Source organism: Macaca thibetana, chromosome 2 (genome assembly GCF_024542745.1).
Source record: "Macaca thibetana thibetana isolate TM-01 chromosome 2, ASM2454274v1, whole genome shotgun sequence".
Lineage (NCBI taxonomy): Eukaryota > Metazoa > Chordata > Mammalia > Primates > Cercopithecidae > Macaca > Macaca thibetana.
The window spans coordinates 134,256,702-134,276,547 of NC_065579.1; the positions used below are offsets into that span (position 1 = coordinate 134,256,702).

The window sequence follows — 19,846 nt, forward strand, 5'->3', positions numbered from 1 at the left end:
TTCTCTATCTGTAAGTAAAGCATCTGATGCCAAAAGATACAACAGCATTGGTATAATCTGAAAGTAGTGAAAAAGGAAAACTCATTACTCTCTTGGTCTATGTATTGAACAGTATTGAGTGTGAGAGTTCATATACAACTTTTTTTAAGTGCAATGTGAATTCCTACGTTCTAGTTGAGACTTTCCATCCGCAGGCTCACCAGCGAGGTTAGAAATGTACTGTATCCATGGCTTCTCTTCTAGGAAAACTATGTATAGATCCAGAAATTGAGTATCATCCAGTGGCTTCTGCACTTATGTATCAAGCTAGTTTCCCTTACCCAGAATTACCCTGGAGACTGATTAGTGGTCATTTTGTTTGGGATTTGGGGGCCTCTTGAATGTTTTCTGTTTTGTCCATTTTTTCAATATTCTTTGCTATATTTTTAGGTTGTGATACATGCTAGGTAAATGCTACCGGAAAAATTTAATTTGAGGAATTCATGTACATAATTGAGAGGGTTTAATTGGTTGGCAAATCAAACAAACTGGACTAAAACTTAATTTGTCTTTTAAAAGTCACTTCTCTGACCTACTTCAGATCTCTGTTTCTTCTTTTGCCAGAGCAACAAATGCCTTTAGATGAGATGGAGCTACCAAATAGAACATGCTGTCTACTGTAGTATCTACTGTAATTAATACACTGTAATTTCAGGAATACTAAGAAATGGTTCAGATATCCCTAAGGAGAGTTTGAATTACAGGTTTGAAACAGAAAGCAGCATGAGTAGTTATGTTGAATTTGCAGAGTTACTTCAGGAACGGGGCTCAGAGAGGCTCAGTGGCTGGTCCTAGCTCACACAGCTAGACAGTGACTAAATCAGGACAAACACATGACTGGCTTTCCCGATGTGCTTACCGTTCTGCCACAGTAAATTCCATAAACACAGACTTTTCCTTAATTAGACAGGAGCAGTTGAGAGGGCCATGCCTTCTGGGAAGACTGGAAGGTGAGAAAAACAAAAGGGAATGCACCAACTTAATTAACTGCTATAACTGCAGGGAATTTCGCCATTTCCTGTTTAGCATTCCTTCTTCCGGGTTATTTGTATGCCAGAAAAATCACTTCTATGCTGAATTTGGTGTTGGCACCCTTTAAGACTCTTGTTTCTACATAGTGTTGTAAATGCCTCACTGATGTAAATTTTCCCCCTGAAATATTGAGGTAGAGTTTTTATTTGCTTAAGTACAAATTAAGTCGGGAAAGGAAAACCTTCCCCAATCAGAGTCTGTGGTGTTATTAATACACTGTTTTGCACCATAGTAATCAGTTGATGTGTTTGCTTGCTCAAGATAGAACTTGGGTCTCCTGGCTGGGAGTTTATTGCTCGCTTATGGAAAGATTCCACAGTTGGAGCAGGTGTGTTTATAATTATACTCTAGGAAATAGAATACTGTCTGTTTATAAAAGAGGAATGTTCTGGCAGCCACTCAGATTCTTTGAAAATTCCCTGAAGAAGCAACTGTGGATCCCCCTCTGCGTTGTTCCCCTGGAAACCGTCAGTGCCGGGACACTGATGCCCTGTCCCCAGCCCCTCAGGCTGGTGGATCTGGCCCTCTCAGCAGAGATGCCTCCTTGGCCTTTGTTGTTGATGCTGTTCTGGAAGCTACCGCAGCTCCCGTGGTTTCTCCCCCACCAAGCCGTTTGCCGGTGTGTACTCCTGGAAACCTGCAGCCCACAGCTGGAGGTCTGCAGAAGCTTAATGAGAGTTCATGCTGGCCCAGGATGAGGGCAGGGCCTCACATCTGAACTGCACACCCATGCTCCAAAGTCTAAATGTGGTGGGGAATAGCCCCAAGGCCGTGTAGGGCCTGCCCAGCGGCCCATTGAGGAAGGGCCACCATGCTTTGATCATAAAGGCCACTTGATGCGCAATTAATGACTTGAAAAAAAGCACAATGCCTACTGAGGCCCTGTCCGTGCTCTGAGAAAACAGGGTGAAATGAGGACAGAGGTGTAGATTTCCTGCAAGAAAAGTGCATGGTATGGGGTCTTCCCCGCTGCCTTCTAGAATAAAATTTTGTTTGAAACCAGGAAAAGGAAGGGTTGTTTGCTTTTTGGCAAACAAAGAAGCAGAGTCTCCATCCTTACCCCCTGATTTTTCTTAATCCCTTGGGGCTGGGGTCGGGGGACAGATGGGGTGGAGGAGAGAGGTAAACTCCTTGTGTTGGTGTACCTTCCGCTCAGAGCTGGACGAATTGTTATACATGTGTACACCAGTGTGGCCACCACCTAAATCAAGATACAGAATGTTTCCATCACCCCAGAAAGTTCTCTCCTCTAGCCATTCTTGGCTTGAAACAGTTACCAGCTGGTGCTAAAGACATTGGTTTATATGACTAATATTTGAGTGCCTGTTATGTCCAGGGGATTTGGATTCAGTGGTGCCCCAAATGGGCACAGTGTCTGCCATTCTGGAGATTACAGTTTTGTGGGGGCAAACGGATAATAATATAGGTTCGTGCAAGATGACAGCTCTCAACCATGAGACACATTAGAAAGGAGAAGCTCAGGGAATCCGGGGACTTCTACCTAAGCAGGGAGGCCAGGTAGCAGCTTAGGAGATCAGGTGATGACAGGTGAGTGGCCCCAACAGGTAATCATGTGAATTACTTTCCTAAGCTTTAAAGCGCTGCGCTAATCAAACAGAGAGTTCTGGCGAAGTACTCCCGAGTTGGTGAGCAGAACAGTAATCCGCCTAGTTTTCATAGACGTGTCTGTAGAAAGGATTGGTGTGTTTAGAAAGCGTGTACTGTAGTTCAATGGATGTGTCTGTTTCTACATTTTTGAGATGTGATTCCCATTGAATCACTGCCTCCTTGGAACTGTGGAATCTCTGGAGCCATTGGTGCTAGCTAGCAACTTTGCCCTCCTGCATTGCAACAAAAAAGCTAAATTCACATTCCAGCTACTCAGGGCAGCTGCAGCCTGCATATGTTAACTCCTCAACTTCTACCTTGAGCTGCTTCTGCAGGCAAAAGATGCCATTGTAAAATTCAGAGAGGGGGGAAAGGGAGAAACACAGAATGATTAAATTTCACCTTCAGGGGGCGTTCTCATGACGCCCAACCCAGGGTGGAGGTGTCCTACTTTTTTACATTGCTGTGAACTGCTGGGTTGGGTACCTGCCAGCGTTCAGGCAGCAGTTACATAAGAGCTGCTTTTTTTTCCTGGAATTTAGGCTCACTGCTGATGTGTGACCTTCAGCAGTAATTGCCAATAAATGCAGTAGGGCTGTTTACTGTTAGACACTGGCAACCACAGAGCAAACTCAACTCAGAACATACAGAAGCTATTGCAGAATCAGTGGAGATATATATATATATATGTATATCACTGAGATTATTCCATAATGACTGAAGTTGTATAATTTGGTCATGTCAGAATGTGTTTTTAAAAAATGAACTTTGCTATTGAGTTCCGATGAGCTCGTTCTATAAAATGTAGGTGAAACCACATTGTTGGAGCTAAATAATTTTTGCTTAGTTCTGTTTCTAAAAACAAATACAGTTAGTAAAGATAGTTGTCTCAGCAGATAGGAAGACTTAAAGTTGCTCTACTGAAATGCTAGATAACTTCTATTTTAGCTCAATTTTCTTTAAAGCTTTCTGTTTTCTTGGTGTGGGTTTTCAGAGGCTCATGCAGGACCGGACCCAGCAAACATATTTGCAAGCCTGTTCGCTATTTGTTTGTTGGTCTCCTCTGAGGTTGTGAGTGAGTGGAAAGGAACTCTGAAGACTAATTCAAGGAGCTGGAGATACAAATTGTCTTTGATTTGCTGATAACTAGATCTGTGATACAGTTACATTTTTTGAATTGCATTCAGTTTCTATCAGGGTAGTCATAGAAAGAGACATCCCATTTCAAAGGAAAATTCTAGAAACCCCAGGGTAGGAGGGGGATTCCTGCTGAGGGCAGTAGAAAACAAAGGGTGTTTGCAGGCCGCGATCTGTGCTGGTCTGTGATAGGCACACATGAAGCGGATGGATGGATGTGGGTGCTTGCAATTGTGCAAATACCAGAAATAGTCACCTTAGGAAGTCTATGTGCTCCTTTTCATTTAAGAATGATAAAGTATAATTTTCTTCATTTATAGTAGAAACTCGTTCCTTGATAAAATGCTAGGTACATTATGTGTTGCAAGTGAGTAGATCCGTGTCGTATATGCATATATTCAGTTACTACCCAAGGTACCATAATGAGGGCCTGATTCATGGCCTCATGCGGGAAGGACACTTAAGATTCAGAGACTTGAGATGCAGTTTGAATTTCTATTTCAAAGCCAGTCATTGGGAGTTATTTTTCTATTGTTAGGTTTTGCTCACCTTGCCTAAAAACACTGGGAAGACTTAAGATTGCAGAGTAAATATGAAGAGGCAGTAGGGGGCACTAGTTGGTTTCTAAGCTCAAAACCAGACCACATCAGATCGCTATGAATCACCTGTTGGTGTGTGATACTGGCTTTGACTGGAGGTGCCAGCACCTGAATGTAGTGACTGGTCCTGGGACTAAGCAGGAATACAGAACATGGGAATTTCAGACAGCCTATGCCCTCAAAACATTCCTCGTGAATACATGTTCAATGAGGGCTTCACCTTTCATGTAAAAAAAAAAAAAAAAATAGTGACAATAAAAATATAATTCCATTTATTCACTTATTAAACATTATCTTTTGCTTGGGGTATTATACATTGTATTTATAAAGATCTTATTTGAACATACATATCCTATTAATGTGCTTATATTTATTGAAATTACAGCTTATTGCTGTAAAATAACCTTATCCTCAAGGAAACATAGCCAACATTCTTATAGGAGGAAGTGCTATTATAGGCTATTGGTGGTTTTACCAACTTAGATACCACGTGTGGCCTGGCCCCTTCCATGCCTGGAAACATTTTATGTCCCAGCGGGTTGGATTATTCAGGGAACTTGCCGGCTAGATATTGTGAAATGAAGTTTACTGAAAATAAACCAAGGATTAATTAGTATTTTAGCTAGAAGGAATCCTAAAGAATATTTGCAGCCATGCGCGGTGACTCACACCTGTAATCCCAGCACTTTGGGAGCCTGAGGTGGGCGGATCACTTGAGGTCAGGAGTTCCAGATCAGCCTGGCCAACACGGTGAAACTGCGTCTCTACTAAAAATACAAAATTAGCTGGGTGTGGTGGCGCATGCCTGTAATCCCCGCTACTCAGGAGGCTGAGGCAGGAGAATTGCTTGAACCCTGGAGGTGGAGGTTGCAGTGCGCCAAGATCATGCCACAGCACTTCAGCCTGGGCGACAGAGCAAGACTCCGTCTCAGAAACAAACACACAGAAAAAGAATATTTGCTTTGTCCTCCTTGAATAGGTCGGGAGCTGAATGCCCAGAGACGTTCAGTGACTCGCTCAGGGCCACACAGAGCGCCAGAGCTAAACCCTGGATGAGCCATAGTCACAGGATGCTCATGCAGCGCTCTGGGGTTTTCCAACCTATTCCATAAAGAGATCACATTGAAAAGTGTTTTTCTGGTTAGACGTAATTCTTGAAGCTGCACAGTATCCTCTGTTTCTCAAACGGCTTCATAAAATTTTCAAGAGAAAAAAGACAGTTATTAATTTACATTTAATTTTTGTTTTAAGAATTAATTAAACTAATTTTAGAACAAGCATGACAGCAGTTTAACAGAGGAAATAGAGTGTCAGTACAATCATAAAACATAATCCCTGCCGAGTGATTAAGAAATAGATATATACTACCTATTTCTATTCTGAAAGAATTCGAGATGCTTCTCTGGACAAAGAGAGCACAGGCAAGAGAGTTCAAACAAACGACACATGAGTTCCATCTTTATTTTCTTTAGCTTTTGTTTTGATTGGCAAAGGGGTAAGAGGGTAGCTGTGTGCATTCCTATGGTGAATCCATGCCTATAATCCTTTTGTTCGGATCATATTGGATCAGTATAAAGGATGCTGTAGTGGGAGGGTTGTCCGTGCAAATAGTAGAATATAATACTTCTGTCTATATCTCTGTCTGCTCTAAAATGCATGGGAAATTGCTTTAATTCTGCTTTTTCTCGTATGTTTGTTTTGCACTAAGGGAAGATAGCAAAAATGTTTACACAGTTTTAATTCTTTAGCGTACAGAATGTAAGGGTAGAGTTAAAAATGCATTCTTGGATTGTGATCTTTCTATCATTTTGAAAATACCTTTACCTGTGCTCTGCTTTTACTTTTCTCCCCCACTCAAGTCCTTCCTACCACCAGCACTGTCCCTCCCCACCCCGAACAGGAGACTGCATGCTTCAGAGGCAAGTTTTCTCCCTATGATTAGTGGAGTTGGGCTCACGCATGAAAGGTCATCCGTCCAGAATTGAGTGAGCAACCCTTGTTATCTTTGCCGAAGTAGTTTAATCCCCTGGATCTTTCTTTCGTTTTCTCTATTGGGAAATAGAAGACAGAAATCGTTAGATTACATAATATAGCAGCCCTGTATTAAGAGGCTTTCTTCTCTCTTGGTGATCAAACTACCAAAGGGGTAGCGTGGAGCTGAATGAAGACACCACCAGATTTCACAGTGTCACTGCTCTCATGCTTTCAACACCAGCCCTGGCCCGCCACCCGACAGCCACCTTCTGGCCCTGAGATGAATGTGCTGGAGCTCTGTTAGAGGCCAAGGTCACACAGTTGCAGCATGAGCCTTGGGTTTGTCCCGTGGCCTCAGACTACACCTCACACCAGTCACACCGCTGGTGTGTGACTTTGGTCCCGAGATGTCCAGGTGGGGTCTGGCAGTTCCATCTGACATCTCTTGTCTGCTCCAGGCACATGTCCTTTTGGAGGGCAGATTCACGGCACTGTCTGCAGACGGAGTGGTAGACTTTTCTCCAGGCATATCTTTGTGTAGCCCCTCTTTGCCCTCTCATCCCTTCCCCCTCACCTGCATGTCCTTTTGAGGCATCCTTTTGTTGCTCATCCATGGGTTGGAAATTGTGAAATCAAGGGGGAGGGTGGTATCTGTGTGGCATGGCTGGGATGGGGCCAGGAAACCCAGACCATGAAGCCCCCAAGGGAAATGCATGGGGTGGGAAACTCATCTCCATAGTCACTGTGAGTGCAGGAGACGTTGTTTCTCCCAGAGACACTGGAGCAGGGAGGCTGCACCCCCGAAGCCCAAGCTGGAGCCTAGGTCTTCTTTCCTGCTGTAGGACAGGATGTGGAGAACGGAGAGACATGGGAGAAAGCCTAAACCCACAGGAGACATGTGGCATGCGGAACTTTCCCTAGCCTTGGGCCCCTGCTTTCATCACTACCCCTGCTCCCCTGAGAGCCTCCATGGACACGCATACTATTGCTTTCCCTGTCTCTGTGGACCGAGACACGGATGTGCTGTGGTTCTTCCTTTTACTTGCTTTGTTTTAAAGCATCATTCCTTCTTGGTTAGTGGTAGACGTTTTTGTTTCGTTCTTATTTTTGATGTGTTCCCCCATTGCAGGTCAATTGTCTCCTCCAGCACAACCACATTCAGTTTGATTTGAAGGTATCTGGTCACCTTGATTGCTGAAGCCCACTTCGGCCGGTGATCCAGCAGGGTTGCCTCATCTCTGATCCTTCCTTCCATGTTTTGTCCTTGCGTGTTGGTCTCTGGACTTCTCTGTGGCCCACAAGATGCAAGTGCCATGACTAACGTACTTCGTTTTACTCCCAACTAGCTTCCTCCCGCTCCGGATTCTGAGAACGCCACCGAGGTGTGTTGCCTGCCTATATTTGTAGTGCCAGTGCCAGCAAATATGGGTGCCTCTCGGTTGTCCTGGTTGGGTGTCTGAATTGTTGTGACAAAGAGTCTGTCCCAGTGGTAGATGTAGGAGGGAGGTCTCTAGGCTGGCTGCAAACAGATCATTGCTGTCGTGGATGTGGCTCTCAGTGTAGAAAGAAAGTCCTGAGGAGCTGGATCCAAACTGAGCATCCTCCAGGTGCCAGGACGTGGTTCTTTGAAAGTTCTCACTCAGAACCATCTTAATCATGAGACGTTTAGTTGAGACATGTGAGGATGTTTGTATAACAATTTCTGCTGTTATACAAAATTGACTTTGGGTCCTGTGCAGAGATGATGCAGTTTTGAAGTTATTCTAAATTAATAATAAAGAATATTTATAATTGTAGAAAAAGCTGCTAATAAACTTGTAATTTTAGAATGCACTTTTTAAAATCTTTTTATTTTTTGAGACAAAGTCCTGCTGTCGCCCAGGCTGGAGTGCAGTGGCACAACCTTGGCTCACTGCAACCTCTGCCTCCTGGGTTCAAGCGAATCTCCTGCCTCAGCCTCCTGAGTAGCTGGGATTACAGGCATGTGCAACAACGCTCGGCTAATTTTCATATTCTTAGTAGAGATGGGGTTTCCCCATGTTGGCCAGCCTGGTCTCAAAACTCCTGACCTCAGGTGATCCGCCCGCCTCAGCCTCTGAAAGTGCTGGAATTACAGGCATGAGCCTCTGCGCCCAGCCTACAATGCAGTTAAAAAAAAAAAAATCCTTCTTGCTACTAACTAAACTCACTAAATGAGGGACTAACATTTCCTAAGGTGTGTAAGATCATAGAGAAGCTTTTTGGGGAGACATATTTCCAAGTATCAAAATTTAATTTCAGAAACTATTCCAAAATCACCGTAGTTCAAGCTAGAATGAAGTGTACTTCATTTGAAAGAAGCCTTAAAAATGAAACATGAACAAATGATTGAATAGCGAAGTTGTATGTCTGTGTTTTCTAATGATCAGTGTTTAATATCCTAATCGGAGCTCCTCATTCTGTTAACAGTTTTGTTACAAGACTTGTGTACTCGTGGGGCGGGGAGAGCCGTGGTCCCATGTCTGTGTCTGCTCAGAGGCGTGTGTCTTGATGTCCTTATGCATGTGCTGTGCAATGATGCATGTATGAATCATAAGAACCTGCCCGATTGAACCTTGAATTACAACCCTTTTTGGGTTAATGTCACAGCATATAATATAGAACTTCTTCTTCATGGTCTTTGCAATAAATTATGTTGGCCAAAAAGTCCTATGTCTGCCCATTTTAAACAGTGCATTAGGGTCGGGGGTATGGGACAGTCATTAAGCAGCATCTAAAGTAATTGAGCATGGATATTCGGGGGAAAAACAAAAATCTAGACCTATTCTCCTTTTGTGTAACTCTTGTCTATATATGAACTCTCAACGTATTTTATGTGTGACTGATGCTGCAGATGGTAGTGTCTCCTTAGTGTTGTACTTAAAATGGAATTTCTGCATGCCTAGCAGGAGCTTGAACCAAGTCCACCCCTGCGGCAGCTGGAAGACCATAAAAGGGTACGTAGTCTTGAGTCTTGGGTATTGGGAGCTAATGATCAATGACCATCACACATCCATCAACCACACACTGTGATTGAGAGGCAGCTTTTGTTGTTGATATTGTTAAAGCACTAATTGACTCAAGAGCAATCACAGCCATGTATATAAATGAAACTAAACAGTGGTTCTGCCTGTTGTCTACCTGATCAGAGCACTGTAACCAGCTGGCCTCCAAATAATGACCAACTAAGCTTTTCATGTCCTTTTTTCTTTTCTGTGGTGGCTTTCTATTTAGGTGAAATGTTAAAAAAAAAAAAAAAAAAAAAAAAAAAAAAAAGAAAGAAAAACTGTAATGGCTGATGACCATTATAGATAATTTATAATAACAATAATGGAAAAAAGTTCGTAATTATATTACCTAGCCACAAGAGCCACTAATGTTTTTGTTATTTGGGTGGTTTTTTAGAGACAGATATCACTCTGTTGCTCAGGCTGGAATGTAGTGGTGCGATCTCAGCTCACTGCAGCCTCAACCTCCTGGGCTCGAGATCCTCCTGCTTCAGACTCCCGAGTAGCTGGGACCGTAGGCACCATGCCCAGCTAGTTTTCTTTTATTTTTTATTTTTGTAGAGACAGAGTCTTGCTATGTTTCTCAGGCAGGTCTCAAACTCCTGGGCTCAAGCAATCCCCTTGCCTCGGCCTCCCAAAGTGCTGGGATTACAGGTGTGTGCCACCATGCCCAGCCCCACTAATGTTTTAATATTTCCTTCTACCCATTTTTTTATACACATGAGCACATGTGCTAACAGACACAGGCACATTTGCGTTGTCATTGGGATTATTCTAAGTATACAACTTTTGTACCCTGTTTTGTTATTAAATACCGTATCTGAGCATTTGTTTTGAAAATCTTTGAAAGTTAACAGCTGCCTGAAATTCCCCAAATTGACAGGTGGTTCATCATTTTTTCCTTTGATGAAGAAATGAATGAATGTGTGCATCTTTGAATAAATTCCTAGAAGAGGAATTCCTTGGCCAAGGGGTACATGTGTTCTTAAGGTGCTGGTTGTGCCTTGCCAAACCATTTCTAGAAGATTGTATATATCCATGAGCATGCCAACAGCACTGATTTTCATGTTGCCCATTTTTGGGAAGATAACCAGATGTCCTGGTGACACAGGCTTCATCCTCATTTCACAAGTAGGACATTGAGATTCTGGGATGTTCAACATCTTGTCTAAGGTCATGGAGTTCAAAAATGACCTGTCACTCTGAAGACTGTCTTGGAACTATGATCATTGGTGTCTAGGAGAATTTTTCTATTATTTTTGTGGGTACATAGTAGGTGTATGTATTTATGGGGTACATGAGATATTTTGACAGAGGCACACAATGTGAAATACTCACCATGGAGAATGGGGTATCTATTCCCTCCAGCATTTATCCTTTGAGTTGCAAACAATTCAATTACACTCTTTAAGTTACTTTAAAATGTACAATTAAGTTATCGTTCACTGTAGTCACCCTGTTATGCTATGAAATAGCAGGTCTTACTCATTTTTTTAACCTTTTTTTTTTGGTACCCATTAACCTTCCCTACCTGCCGCCTGTCTTGGAGAATTGATGCCTGAGATAAATGGGGAGCCAGATGCACCTTTACTCTGCTCACACACCCAGGCCCCTGCCCAGTCCCACTGCATCCTAAATCCCTTTTGTTTTCTTGCTCTGATAGAGACATCAACTTTGTGATTTCTCAGACTAGGACCGGAGAATAGCTCCAGGAAGTTGGCATTTCAGCAGAATTCAGGACGTGATGCTATAGTCCTTCTTCTCCAGCTTCCTGTATCTCCTGCATTTCATGGCCCAAGGCACCTTGCATTCTTCTATTTTCCATCCTTGCCTACCCTTTAGAATTGTCCTAGGTCCTAGGAGTAGCTGGTAAACGCACACAGCTGTCCCTCATGTCCTAAGCTCTCAGAGGACTTGGTATTGAATGCTGCCTATGCCCGTGAACTTTATAATTAGAAACAGGTTCAAGTTTTGGGGATTTCTTTTGCCAGGTACTAGCTGTGTGATTTTGAGCAAGTTAACCTCCCTATGCCTCAGTTTCTTCTGCTGTAAAATGGGAGTGACAACAGTCCCCATACCTTAGGACACTGACCTGTGCACATGAAGCTCTTAGCACAGTGACTGGAATATGATAAGGGATATTAACTTGTAGATACCTTGTGGATTGAAACATTGAGGTGATTTTGTAGACAACAAGAGGAGAAAGAAGGTATTTTAAAATCCAGGCGCTACCCTCATGCTGACTAAGGTGTGAGAGGCTCACAGCTCACATGAGAGGGCGATCTTGCCTGAAGCACATGATCTTTAAGTGGCTGGAACCTGGGAAGCCGAAAAGGTCAGTTCTCTCTCTCCTTTGTGTGTGGCAATGTTAACTCCTTAGTGCCTTGTTCAACACTGGCTCTCTTCCCATGCAGTTCCTTCACTTATTTAGTTCAATTGGTATCAGTGGAACACATGTTGGTAGAGTGACCAGTAGGAGCTTGGTTTCATTACTCCACATCACTAATCTACCAATTTTCATTGTTTTAATGTGACACTTATTACAAATGACTTTTTCTTTTCTCAATCTTAGGTAACAATGTGTGGGAATTTCTGACTGAGACAAACATCTGATATTTGTTTGCATACTGTAGGTGTAAACTGCTGGAAAAAAACTGGTATTATTTTTAAAAAGGGTTGCACAGCCAAATGTTAAAGCTGAAGAAGTGACGTTATTTGAGAAGTCATTTTTTTTTTTCCTTCTCTGCAATCAGATTTCTCAGCCTGGTACATTGTGAACAGCTTAGTGCTGTTGAGTAATTTATATCAAGATGATTAGGAAGGCTTTTCTCTGCAGATTTTAATTTTTCTTAAATTAAACCACTGTCTCAGAAAAACAGAATTTTCCTTGAACCCGAGTTTTCACACTAGGGATTTGCATAACTTTTAATGATTCTTATCCATTTTTCCTTTCTATCTCCTCTTACCTATAATTCTCAGTCTTTATTCTTTCAAAAAAGGAATGCATCTCGTCTTTTTAAACCCTTGCTCTCTGTTTTTTCTTCCTTGCAGTTTAATTTTGTGTGTGTGTGTGTAGAGAAGGTGAGATGAGTATGTGCCAAAAACCTTATAATTAAAAGCAAAAAAAAAAAGTTTGTGGGGTGGAATGTGGTTTTTTTTTTTTTTCTTTTCCCCAGAATGAGCACATTTCATGATATTCTCTTATGGGGGAAAATGTACCATTTGATGCATCAGTTGCTATGGTAACTGCTAGGGTTTTTCTGTTGAAGGAGAGACAAAATGGTAATGTGAGATCCCTTTGTAACTGGAGTTTGGCATCCAGACTGCATAAATGTGGAGTTCCTGTTCCTGGCGTCCACGTGCTCCTTTCATTACCTCCTGCTTGCTTGATTGCAGACTGACCAGGGTCTTGCTGTTCACCCTCAAAACCATGAGGAGGGGGAGAAAAAAAAAGCCGCCACCGGAAATTGAAAATCTAAGCAAGTCATTCTAGCTCCAAGTGGAATTGTGGTGTGCAGGCTCCAGATGAGACCTCCTTAAGAGATGTGTGTTTGTTGACTGGTCACAGCCATACTGCCTTTGACTTGACCACTCAACCCTATGCACTTTCAGATTCCTGTTGCGATGGCTACGTTGGCTGTCTTCCCTGACTGCAGCTTATGGGTCTCAGCCCAGCCGTCTAGCACTCAAACAATGTTCTCACAGTGCCAGAGGGGATTCAGTTAGAGACTTGGGATGGTCAACTGCCAATCACTTCTGTTGCTGGAACTCAAAGTCTGTGTTGTATTGAAAGAGAATCAAATAGATTCATTATGATATTTAAAAAGGGAAATCATATTTAATCTGTCATATTCAACATATTTAATCTATCATATTCAACATGGAGACAACCTTTTCTTGCCCTCAATTCTTTCTTCATAGGCATTCTTGAATGTAGCTTTAAAACTTGTGCTTCTCTTATGAAGTCAGCCGTTTAAATCACTGTCTTCCCAGTGACTTCTCCAGAGAGTGCTCATGTGTTTACACTGGTGCCTGAGACTGGAATACCAGTAAAGTTGTATCTTTGTTCCGGAATGGGGTCTTCTAAGTCATTAAAGAATCTTGCACTGAAACTTTCTTCCCCACCTGTGAGCACTTTATTTAAAAAGTACTTAAAATATCACAAGTAACTTGCCCATTTGAAGCACTCTTGGAATTCTGAATTTACCGTCGGTCCAGTGAGAAATGAGTTTCATGAGCTGATAGAAGTTACCCTCCTTTGCCGAACTATGAAGAGAGACATATTTGTGGGTGGAATGGAAAGAGGAAATTTGGGATTTTTTTGTTTTCTGCACATTCATTTAAAAATCAGTCCCCTCCCGTCTCCCCTGTTTATCCCATCCCAATCTGTCCCTGGAATCTTTAATTAGCTGCATGAATTAAAGAGTAGATAAACCTTTTCTGGGACTTTCAGCGGTTTTGATGATTGACAGGAGCCAGGAGTTTCCTGCCTATCTCCTTTCTTCCTTGGTCCCCCACTTCTCCCAGGGTACCTCCCATTTCCCAGGGTCCCTGCTTCAGTCTGCTCCCTCCCGTCTTGTTTTGCAAACACCTCACTTGAAATCTCCAGACCTATTCTCAGAGCTTATTAACAAATCACTTTAAATTCTACTGACTCATGGTTCAGTTGCAGGTCTTTTCAAAAGAACTCTTGAGTCTCTGTTTTAGAGACCTGCTCCATTTCAACACCTTTCGTCTCGGCCAGACTTCTTTTCCCTCACCTCTCTTGATGATGCACCAGAGGAACTCCATGCCTTGCTACTTTCATTCTGGAAAAGAGTCCAGGGAAAATTTTTACAGCCTTTGACTTTTAGAGCCTTCAGATTGGGAGGTGATCTTAGGGCCCCTTAGAAGCGCGGCTGAAGGTGTAGAGCTGAGAATGCAGAATGCAGCTGCCTCTGGTTACCTGCTTGCCAGCATCCCCCATTATTACTGAACAATGGAGGTTTTTTAGGTTAGAGTAATTACAAAGAGTTACTGTATCCCTGTTCAGGACTCTTTGATACTTATATTTTTAACAAATTTTATTATAGAAAAGTTGAAATCTGTATAAAAGGAGTCAGAAAGGTTTCAAAACCCCTCATTCATAACTCCGCTTCAACAGCAACTGTCAACTCATGCCTACTCTTGTCTCACTTATATCCCTTGCTGCTTCCCCTTCTCTCCTGTATTGTTTTAAAGAAGATTCCAGACAAAATGCCATTTTACCTATGATGGGTTTTTTTATATATTTGATATCTGCCACTCATGCCACTAATTTATTTCCTATAGCATTATGAGGTTTTTGTTGTTTTTGTCTTTTGTTTTTTAAAACATTTGGCCCATTGACTATTTTTGTAAGAAAGGCTTACTTTTGGCTTATTGTATCATCTTACCCTATTACTCTGAAATCTTAATATTTTTTTGGACCTTGGGAATAAACCTTGTGCTTGAAATAACATTTTTATATTGCTGTGTGGAAGCTGACCTGTAAGCATTTTCAATTTGTCTTAATTTTATCAACTTACCCCAAAGGGATTTTTGTTTGTTATTGTTAGTTGTCCTTCAAAATTACTGTTCTGTCTTATCATTGTGTGAGAGGGTACTTCAGTCAATATTTTAGATTGCTACCATTTTTTAAAAAAACATCTGGTTTTCTGAGAAAATATTGAAGTTAACTTCAGAGTTTCTAAATGCTTCTATTAATTTATTTTTTCACCAAGTGAAACTGGGCCAATTATAACTGAGTACCCCTGTGTGTTTTGAATATTCGTCACTCAGTTATGCATTAAATGCAGAACCTGATTTTATTATCCTGTTTGAATTAAGGGTGAGGCGCTCAGGCAAATTCTGGTCAACCGTTACTATGGAAACATCAGACCTTCGGGAAGAAGAGAGAGCCTTACCAGCTTTGGCAATGGCCCACTGTCACCAGGAGGACCCAGCAAGCCTGGGGGAGGAGGTAGGCTTTGTGGTGTAATTAGCTTCATGTGTGAATCAAGTGTGTTCTATGATAGCTGCATGTTTCCTCCTAACAGGTTGAAACGCTAACAACAGATGAATTTGTGTTGCAAGTGTATTTTTTAGCAACTTGTTTTGTCTTTGGTCTACCACCAAATTGATGTCTAAACATATTTTCCTGCAAACTAGCATTTCCCTGCAGCTAGATAGTGGCTAAGCCTTTTGCTCCTCCTTCCCATGCAGTGACCATCTTGGTGATATTTGAATGATTTGAGGGATTTGATTTTATTGCACTTTGTCCTGTGGTTGTTAGGACTCTTGTCTTTCCGTAAAATGATGAGGATATTGGCACCCAGGATAGTGAAAGCTGCCGTTTATTATACATTGACTGAGTGCCAGGGGCTTTCCTAAGTGCATTGCATTCTTTACCTCCTTTTCTCCTCCCAGCTGCTCATCATGTGATAGGTACAGTCTATCCCAGTTCCACAGAGGAAATGGAAGCTTGTCAGTGGCTGGTCTGTAATTTCAGCCTGGTGCATCTAATTCTAATGCCGTGTACATCCACAAACTCCTATGGAAGTACACAAAAAACATCCCTGTACAGAAGTGCTTACTTTAAATCGGTTTAAGCACCCTTACAAGTAAAAGATACAAAAACATGGAACTCAAAGGTGGGTCTTACCGAGTTTGTGTTTTTAGGCAGTGCTCAGCACAGATGTGAGTTGCCTGATTTCCTGTCTTATGGTGATGACTGTGGGGTAGCTTCAGATCCTAGGTGGGTTCCATGCATAGCACAGAAATACTCAGTGTACACTTAATTTGTCCTAGCACATGCTAAGGAGGAAGCTTGGATTGCTCCCTAAATGAAAACTGGAAGCATAGCTGCCCTGTTCATGGAGTTATGCCAGCCTCAATGAAGATGCAGTTCTCAAGGCATCCGAGAGGTGGGAACTTGGCCTTTCAAGTCCAAAAATCGATGCAGAGGTTCTTCACATAATCTCTCAAAACCATTCTCTTTACTTTCTGTAGTGAGGTCATTTAACAATTATGTGAAGCCCTTGGGGAGGCATCATGACAGGGATTTGGAAATGCAAGACAGACTCCGCTCTGAGAAGCTGTAGCAGAGAGAATGTGCAACCCAATTTCTACCTTGTGCTATAGATATAAGGACAAGTCAAGGACAAGCAGTATAAAGGAGGTGACACTGGAATTGAGTTCTGCCAGAAAGGACAGATAGACAATTTTCTGCTTTTTGAAGCTGATCAGCCCATTTCTCCATGTGCGTTCATGTTTTAGTTATTGCCAACAGTAATACAAGGCAAGTCCTTAAATACATACCTTCCAAACACAGTCAAAATCCATTCTAAATGAATGGCCCTCTCTTCTTAAGTATACTCATCTCCTCTGAAGTGCAGTGAGAACAGGAACCTTGTTTTGTTCACTCCCCCATCCCCAGCTCTTGGCTCCATGCCAAGCAGTGAGCAAATATTTGTTGAATGAATGAACCGATGAATTATGGAAAAGAGTAAGTTGGGGGTTAGAGTGGGCTTGTTAAAAAGAGGGCTAAAGTGATCATTATAGGCTAAGCTTCCTTGAGAGTGTTCTAAGAAGTGTTTGACTTTGGTTTGTTTCTGAAACCAGTTCTGAACTCTGCCACCAGTCATTGTGTTTAATGTAAGGGAGAGTCTTTGCTGGCTGGCTTTAGGTCCCTTGCTGGAAATATATCATTCTTTTTGCATCTTACCTGTCTGAATTCAGACACCATCTCTGCTGCTGACAAGCTGGTGTCCTTGGACAAGCATCTTCATCTCTGTGTTAATACTCAGTTCTTTCCTTGTGGGGTTAAAAGGGTTAAAGAGATGAACATGGGTAAAACATTTAGTGCGTAAAGTGTTGGTGCGTAGTAAGTATGCAGCAAACATTAGCTGTTCTGATTATGCTTAGTAAAAACAATATTCCATCTTCCTAGGGGGAGGTTCCGGATCCAGCTCTATGAGCAGGGGTGAGATGAGTCTGGCCGAGGTTCAGTGTCACCTTGACAAGGAGGGGGCTTCCAATCTAGTTATCGACCTCATCATGAATGCATCCAGTGACCGAGTGTTCCATGAAAGCATTCTCCTGGCCATTGCCCTTCTGGAAGGAGGCAACACCACCATCCAGGTAGGAAGGCAGCTTGGCTGCGGGTGTGGCATCCCTGCTGAGCAGGAGGAGAGTCTGTTCTGGGAGCCAGATGCCTGGGTGGTACCAAGGCTTGTTTGGGAGACAGCTCATTCTGAGGGCACAAAATTCTGTTTTGAAAAATGAATTCTACTGGTATCCTGTTGTGATCATTTGGTCATAAATCAGACTTAGTTCCAAAACGTGAGTTACATTTGAAAATTGATAAAACACTGAGAATATGCAAAGGAAATTGGCGTAAGTTCTAGGACATAGTGGACACTCCATAAATGTTTGTTGAATGAGTAAATGATTGCATGAAGTTTATTTATAGTTTTTATCCAAGATTGCAGGGGATCTCATCACAGGATAACCAAAAGAGTTTGAACTGTGTGTGCTATTTAGAAGATTTAATTTTTATGTATCTGTAGATACTGCAGCTGTTGCTTACTAGAAGTTTCTCTACCTTTTGACTGAAAGTTTAATAAAGCCAAACCAATTTGAAATAATAGAGACACCAGGCTATGTTAGTGAGAAATGAATAGATGACTTTTTGAAAGGTAGATATGATTTATATTTAAAACTAATAATAAAAACTCAAATCTATTTCTAGTTCACTTTTTATAGATGTCCTAAAAAAAAAATTTTCATGATTTTTTTCCCACAACAGTCATCTTAGAACATGAATTTTAATAATACATAAATAATATAACTTCTATATATGATTCCTTTAAATATTTTTAATACCTCCTTTATGTACTCTTCCTTCTTTGTTAGCTCTCTGAATAAGAGTTTTTTTTGGATGTGTATCTGTGTGCAGACTTGTGTACACATACACACACATATGTATTTTGATAAAAGCTTTATAGAGATACAGTCCACATACCATAAAATTCATCCTGACATATATATTTGACCTGACATATTCTTGGCCTTGAATTGAAATTCAGAGTCTCGGTTAATGAAGTCTTGGTTCTTTGTGCAACTTTGAAAAGGGCGTTTCTTCCTGTGAGTCACTGTGCCCTGGGCCAGGGTGCCTGGCTTGGCAGGTGCAGCACAGTGAGATTTCAGTCCCTGCTTGCTCCCCCAGCCAGCACCCTTGTGCCTTGGCACAACCTATGCAGCCAACTGTGGTGGCCCTTTTATTTCGCCTTCCAATCCCCGCTTGCCCCAGTGTACACTTTTGAAAGTTCATTATCATGCATTGCACCAGGTTGGGGTTTGTGACAATGAGTTAGGCACCTGGGCCAATGGCAAGGCCCACTGCTTGTCTAAGTTGTTACATGGGCACAAGTCATACATATTGGGATTGCTTTTCATTTTGTCATGTGTGTGTGGGTGGGTCCTGCAGTCCTTCTCATCATTGGAATGTTGCCCAGCCACTGCTGTTTTCTGGGCTCCTGTGTTGGGATGGAAGCAGAGCTGAAATGCTCCTTGTCTTTGAACCACATGATTTCCTGTGATTAGAGCAGTTGAACTGCATACTCACTGAGCCCTTTCTGTGTATGTGCAGCTATACCAGGGGTGATGGGGCAATGGTTTCCAGACATGGGAGCCAATTCGTCTATGAGAATTTTCTCCAGGCATAGTCAAGTGTGGAAAATGAGGACAATGTGGTGAATTTTTCATAAACCAATGTATTCAGTTTGAAGACCTGGCCATTTTATTCTGAGATTATCTCTCTCCAACCTTTATTCTTAGCCACAGTGTCTTCTTTAATGAAATGGTGTTGATTATGGATCATAGATTTTTTTTTTCTGTTGGCCAGATTAGAAGTTGGAAACTCTAGGTTGTTATCCCTTCCCTTCCCCAAATTTTAAAGCTTTACTAGTTTGAGAAATCCCAGAATCCCAGTCTTCAAGAAATTGAACCTCTAACAAGGATACATAGATGTGCACATAGGAAGCTATGTCTCAAGGATGACATTTAGTGCCCTCCAAGAAGTAGAAGTGATGCTGGGGAACCATCAAGGAAGAAGGACCAGCATTTCTCTGGGGAGTTTGCAGAAGGTCTGTGGATGAAATAGGCTTTCAAGGATGGGCATAGGACTGAAAGGGGGAAATTGGGCATGGACCTGGGGCGTGAGGAATCTTTGTCATATTCCGTGGAAGAGAAGGCCCAGAGGTGTGAGAGCAGCAGTTGGGTTTCCAGAACAGGGGTTAGGTCTTTCAGACTGAGGAGTGCTATGTAGAAGTGAAGGGCCTTGGATTTTGTATTTGGAGTTGGGGTTTGTATGCAGCAGCAGTGCAGCCCTCCAAGGGGCTTTGGAGCTGTAATGGAGGACTATACACCTGG

The 19,846-nt window shown here is 42.1% G+C and overlaps 1 protein-coding gene across 10 annotated transcripts in view; it reads left to right on the plus strand.

The window, feature by feature from the left end:
* The window catches only part of ITPR1 (inositol 1,4,5-trisphosphate receptor type 1), a 354,798-nt gene that overhangs the window by 221,929 nt on the left and 113,023 nt on the right, over window positions 1-19,846 (plus strand). For 4 of the 10 annotated variants that reach the window (XM_050778575.1, XM_050778578.1, XM_050778580.1 and 1 more), the window contains 4 exons: window positions 7,736-7,771; window positions 9,317-9,364; window positions 15,263-15,395; window positions 17,364-17,554. In XM_050778575.1, the coding sequence (XP_050634532.1) occupies window positions 7,736-7,771; window positions 9,317-9,364; window positions 15,263-15,395; window positions 17,364-17,554 (408 nt within the window). Of the gene's footprint in view, window positions 1-7,735; window positions 7,772-9,313; window positions 9,365-15,262; window positions 15,396-17,363; window positions 17,555-19,846 lie in introns of all 10 variants that reach the window. The other 6 variants (XM_050778574.1, XM_050778576.1, XM_050778579.1 and 3 more) reach the window with 2 other exon arrangements.